Here is a 6783-nt window from a genome sequence, read left to right on the forward strand (position 1 = left end):
AACCCACCTGTAATAATAATAGGTATGATTAATTTGTAATTACATCCTAATTGAGCCTATTTGGTCAAGCCGAATTGACAAAAAAATTAAAAAAATAAGTACAAGTATTTATTTTGCCATATATTTTATAATTAATTTTCTAATATAAGTAACAAATGTGTACCCCACGTAAAATTTAACCATGATTTGGTTTGAGTTAATATTGATTGATTGATTTTTGGTGGTACTGGGGTTCCTGGAAACCCTTCTACCTCTGGGCTACACTCCCAGACCTATTTTTATATTTTTATTTGGAAACAGGGTCTCTTAAGGCAGAGTGGCTGACTTAGAATCTGCGCGTCCCTCCTGTCCCCACCTCCCAAGCGCAGGGATTACAAGCGTGTGCCACCACGCCCGGCTTGAGTTAATATTTAAAGTAATGGAAATTTGCTTTTTCTCTAATGACTTAGTTTATGTTTTGTAATTTTTAATATTTATTTATTTATTTATTTATTTATTTATTTATTTATTTATTTATTTATTTATTTATTTTGCAGTACTGGGGATTGAACCGAGGAGAAGTCTACCTTCAATATATACACCAGCCCGGGCACCGGCGCCGCGGGGTTGCCATGGCTGGAGGAGGTGCAGCAGCTCTGGATGCAGGAGGCAGTGGATTCCATGGTGAAGAGAGCAGAGAGAGAAAACATCCGGAAGATGCAGGGCCTCGTGTTCCGCTGCAGCGCCAACTGCTGTGAGGACAACCAAGCATCCACGCACCCGGTGCACCAGTGCATGGAGCGCTGCCACGCGCCCCTGGCTCCAGCCCAGGCCCTGCTGACCAGCGAGCTGGAGAAGTTACAGGAGCACCTGGGCTGGTGTACCATGCACTGCGATGACAAAGCCAAAGATTCGATGGTCGCAGGCAGTAAGGAGCTTCAGGTGAAGAGGCAGCTGGACAGTCGTGTGACCAAAAGTGTGGATGACCACATGCACCTCATCACAACTATGACCAACAAGATGAAGTAATCTCTCTCATCCATAGGGAAATAGTCTTTGCCAGTGGCCATTGGGCTCACAGCAGGAATCTATTTAAAAAGAGTAAAGGGAATCTTAATCTTTTAAGGAATTTTATATATGAAGAAACTAAGGGTGGCAACAAGTCTTTTAAGGCATAATGTCGCTTGCCTCCGGACACTGGTTCCTTTGTGTTTTGGTCCTAGAAAATGAAATGGAAAACACTGGTGCTAAAATTTACATGAACGGTAGCACAGGAGAGTTTCTAAAGCCTAAATTAATGTGGGGAGTGCTTGGCTGGCAGTACGGATCACCCTCATAACCAAGCCAGAGCCCTTCAAAGCATCAGATGGCACTTAACAATACCGGTACCTACAGGCTGACAGGGTCCCCCAAACTGCCTATGATCTGATAGTTTAAGATGTTTCTGGTTTTTCTTTTTTACCAACCTCCTGTTTGCCAGAAGCATTGCCATACCATTTTCCATAAGCTGTGAAATCCAGGAAGACACTAATTCAGGAGGGGGGAAATTATTTTCAGGTCTTTATTTTTTCTTGGAGCAGATTTAAGATGTGGAGGTAGAAGAGAGAATAACTGAATAAGAACTTTGAAAGGTTCCTTGTGTCTATCCTTTACTGGCGATCAAGATGTGGATTCTTAATGCATTTTGGCCTAGAGACCATTGCAAAAACATGAGACGCAATGTCATAGTGAACAGCAGAGTCTTCTTCGCTGGCATGTGGGCTCTTGGGCTTTCTGCAGCACAGTGACAGGGCAATCTTAGTGACACTTTCCTCTCAAAGGAAAGGGCTTTGGATTGATATATATATAAACACCAGTATCTGGGAATAAACAATGAAGTAGGAGCTGCTGGCTAGTTAAGAGACCTATGAAGTACTGGACTTGGAAAACCCTGGGTTTCATAGAACATACTGGAATAAAAGCCTAAACCCAGCATGGCCCTCTGAGTTAACAGGGCATCCAGAAGGTCAAGGAGCAAGCAGCTTGAGTTGGGACAAGCTAACTCCTTTAGAGTAAAGAAGGGACATGCACACCCCACCCTTTACCAAATACCAGTTTTGCCTGGGGCTTTTGCAACATGCTATGTTCCTGCCCCAGCATGGCATCTTATCTTTTGGATAAGGACCATGGATAAGGTCTTTTGGATAAAGTCTTTTTACCAACTTACTACCTGAAATAATATAGCCTGTTTGCTGTGTCAGGGCTGTGATATATTTTCCTAGTGGTTTGGTTTTAAAGTTTCATCGTTTCCCCACTATTATGTTTTCTTTCCTTGTATCTGGGCAGTGAATATATCACTCTCTCAGTATGCCTCTCCTTGTTATGTGTGAAATAAATTTCTTAAGATGTCTAGGAAAAAAAATATATACCCCAGCCCTATTTCATTCTTTATTTTGAAACAGGGTCTCAGTGAGTTGTGGAGGGCAAGTTTGCTGAGGCTGGCAATGAACCAGTGATCCTACTGTCTCAGTCTCCCAAGTACTGGGAATAAAAGCATGGGCCGCCACACCTAGCACGATTTAGTGTATATTCCATATAGTTAAATTTAGAAGTAAAATGACACTTTACTATAAAATTTATTTTGCTGATTTTTAGTGGAGTATTATTTCATTATGAATTCGTATCAACTCTTGAATTTCAGTTGTAATACATACATACCCAATATTTAATCCAAGACTAATGTGTATCAAAATTTTAGTGTATATATGTTAACAATGTAGATTTCAATCATAATTATCCTGAGATTGAATTATCATTTTGATATAGCTATCTAGATATTTTTAGGGTTATACTATATAATATACATCTGAAGTTTGGAAATTATTTTAGCTTTGCCTAATTGTAAATTTAATAAACAGATTAGTGATATGTTTCAAATGTGCCCTCCAAAGTTTATGTACCAAATACTTCAAACATAACAGTGTTGGGAGGTAAGGGCCCTTTAGAGATGATTTAATTATGAGTTCTGCCCTCATGAAGAGAATAGTGTCACTGTCATAGAAATGGGTTAGTTATTCTGGAGGTGAATTCCTGATAAAAGGATGAGTTTGGCCCCTTCCCTTCTTTCTCTCTGAATCTCTTTTCTTTTCAACATGCAGCGCATGCATGTGTACACATACTCTTTTCCTTTTTTACCTTCCACTATGGAATGACGCCGCACAAAGCCTCTTACCAGAAGTGTTGTCCCCTCATCTTGGATTTCCTAGTGTCTAGAACAATGAATCAATTCATCACTGATATTTAGAAAGTTTTATGTATTGTGTTTAGCTCCATAAGACCAAACACATAGTATTGATAGGATTATTGCAGTCTATGATTTACAAATTTATTAACGTATATATTAACATGTCCATGTATGAATAAGTATTGAGACATGCTCTATATGTATTATATATGTGTAAGGAGATTGCTATTCTTTTTCTTATAGTTGAGGAATTCATTCTTTGTTAACAGAGCAGTTATATATGTTACTATATCATTTTATTCTTCTACCATGCTACATATGTTTTATATATAGATGTGTGTGTGTGTGTGTGTGTGTGTGTGTGTGAGAGAGAGAGAGAGAGAGAGAGAGAGAGAGAGAGAGAGAGGAGAAAGAGAGAGGGGGGGCCTGGATTCATACTAAATAATGAAAATATCTATATCTATCCTACTATATTAGTGCATCTGGAGGTAAAGTATGCTATGCAAATACATGTAAATCTGCCTTTACAATATCTTTCAGGAAATTTTTGTCGATAGTAACCTTTAGAACATGGCAATAGAGCACAGCATATCCATGAGTAGGGTGGCAAGTTTTGTGTCAGAGCTTTACACAGTTACACAGGTGGTGTTTATTCTATGGATGATTCTTATTTTTATAATCTGAAAAAATCTTAAAACTAATGACCTTGTCTACCTGATTAATATTATATAAGTTTAAAATGAAATATACTATAGCCTGCACTTCTTAATGATTTAACATTTCTCTTTGAATGCATGTATTAGATTTATAGAAAGATATCATTTTTCTAAGGCGTATGCAATTTTATTTATTACATTCTAGTTAATAAATGCTTAGCTTTTATATTTTTATGTTCATGTTCTTACACCATTTATTTCTCTAGCTGTCAGTGATTAAACTATAGATCTTAGTGTGAGTTGACAATACTTCTTTCACTTTACCTTATTGAAACTATTCATAATAATGTCTTCATTCTTATGAGTAGATTTTCTTTTTTTATAGCTGTCACAGCCTCTTGAAAACTTAGGAATAATTTATGCTAATATCTAAAAAGTCTTTTGTGCATGGTTTGACATGGACTTCATGAAAGCATTACACAAATGGATAAATGGATAATAGATGAACTTATAATTAAGTTGGCAATACATACAAAACAAATATTTTAAATGGATACCCAGAAATTCATAAAAATTAATACAGCATTATTGTAAGCTCACATTTGCCCCTAATTCTATAAATCATTAAAGTCCTCAGATTTGAATCAGTGAATTTGTATGTAATGGCTTGAGCTTAAATGTATTCAGTAATGAAGACAGATTACAAGGCATGATTGCCTTGATAAATTTTTGGAATAGAATTTCTGTATAGATACACAGAACACAATTTCACCTGATTTCCAACTAATATCTAACAGTTATACTCTTTCAGTAGTGTAGGCTACTTCAAATTTCTACCACATGGAAATGGGTGATGTATTGCTGGATCAATCTTAGTGGTGTTCTGTGAAGCTTAATGATTTGATTTATTTATAAGTATAGACTTCTCTGGATACGTTAGTCTTCCCCACTGTATAATAATTTTTTTTCTACTGACATATTATCTTCTGTTCATTAGGAATATTTTAAATGATATTTATAAGGCATAAAGTAACCTGTTTGTAAATCACAATTTGTTATTTTTTCAAAGCTCAATCAAAGTTGGGATCCATCAACACAATGTATTATTTAACACTGTAATTCTATAGTGTACTTTATCAGTTTATAGAACAATCTATTTTCACTCAATATTACACATATGAGGATTTATAGTATTTTAACATACATGCATAGGTGGATGTGGCTGTAATTTTGTTGTATTTTTTTTCCATTTAAGAAAATAGCTTTAGCCAGGCATATTGGCAGTGCCTGTACAACCAGTACTTATGAGGATAAGATGTTAGAATAACAGGTTTGAGGCTAACATATGGTAACTTAGTAAGGCCCTGTTTAAAAATAAAAAATGAAAGGCCTGGGGGTGCAGCTCAGTAGAATGTTCCTATGTTCCATCCTTATTACAAGAAAAATAGAAAAAAGAAAGAGGAAGGATATGGATTTGCATTTTTTTTAAATTCAGTGGTAGTATTTGTAAGGTCAAAAAAAGTAGACACTGGATAATAGCTTCTGGATATCAGTTTCCAACTGTTTAAGCACTTTGTAAAACCAAGAAGGATAAAGAACAATCTGGGTGTAGATAATAGTATTTTATGAAGAATAATGAGGAAGAAGGTTCCTTTGAAACCTAGCAAAAGAATTCCCAGGCTGGGTAGAGAGGGACTATTTACCCAGTACCCTAGGTCCAGAGTCAAGGGTTTTGGTGTGACTCTAAGGACCAGAAGAATCAAGAGAGGAACAAATAGAAATAGATTTATGGTTGTCAATTTATTCCAACAACATTTTGTGAATAATTTTTCCAGTAACTGTTTTTGTAATAGAACAGTTAGTGAAAATATCCAATTACCGCTTCTCATATATCTTTTATTTTAAAATAGTCATGAGGGGAGTAGTGTATAGAAACAGACTTTCAAATGGTTACAAAAGCTATGGGAAAAGATTTAAGAAAAAATAGAAATAAATAGGATAACAGCAAGTTGCTGGTGAATATGATTTTTTTTTTACATGATCACAAGTGTAGGACTTCATTTCAAGGAAATTCCGGAATATACTAAAAGAAAATAAACCAGTAAACTTCTGAGGAATATTTATGTATTTGAGAGAAACTATACTAGCTCAACAATTAACATCTCTATCAGCAACAAAAATGTTACCAAGTGATTTTAACGTTCATCTTGGGTTGAGAGAAATTGGCTCATATTAATGAGGCAAATAGAAAGGGCACGGAAGTGGATACTTGATTATTGATATTTAAGGAAGGAATGCATATTTAAAAAGCTTATCTCTGTAAAATGAATGTGCTTATGATATTCACTCCAAAATTTAGATTCCTGACACAAGAAATAAATAGAGTTTCTTGCTTTTAATTAGAAACTGAAGTCTAAACAAATGGTTCTCAGAATCTGGCAAAATGAAACTTTGCAAAACTTCTGTAAGTCAGGAAAGTTTCCACTAGTAAATGAAAATTTTGTAGAAAATAGAAAAATTCTTTAGAAAGAGACTAAAGAATTAGTCTTTAATTAGACTAATTCTAGTCTAATTAAAGGAGACTGTTGTGGTGGGGCATGTCTGTAATGTCAGTACTTGGGAGTTTGAGGTAGAAGAATTACTGGTTCAATGCCAGCCTCAGCAACTTATTGAGATCCTGTTTCAAAATAAAAAGATAAAAAGAGCTGGGGTGTCTATAGCTCAGAGGTAGAATGTCCCTGGATTTGATCATCAGAACTACCCCCACCCCAATAAAAAGGTTAGAAGAAAACTACAGGATTGTAGTTAAGAAAGCAGCTCAGAGAGGTACAAAAGGTTATTTCTATCATTAACCTGGAATCTAAAACTGCTCAAACCAATAAGAAACAAAGTAAACCAAAATAAAGCAAAAAAAAAAATATATAT

The 6783-nt window shown here is 35.6% G+C and overlaps 1 protein-coding gene across 1 annotated transcript; it reads left to right on the forward strand.

The window, feature by feature from the left end:
* Nucleotides 1–627: 627 nt before the first annotated feature.
* On the forward strand, nucleotides 628–1008 carry LOC308268757 (protein FAM136A-like; the record flags this gene model as incomplete). The annotated part of the gene is made up of 1 exon (XM_080703865.1): nucleotides 628–1008. The coding sequence occupies exon 1, from the start codon at nucleotides 640–642 to the stop codon at nucleotides 1006–1008; it is 369 nt and encodes a 122-aa protein (XP_080559991.1). The 5' UTR covers nucleotides 628–639.
* Between the last annotated feature and the right edge of the window lie 5775 nt (nucleotides 1009–6783).

This window comes from Muscardinus avellanarius (assembly GCF_963383645.1).
Source record: "Muscardinus avellanarius genome assembly, chromosome: 1".
Lineage (NCBI taxonomy): Eukaryota > Metazoa > Chordata > Mammalia > Rodentia > Gliridae > Muscardinus > Muscardinus avellanarius.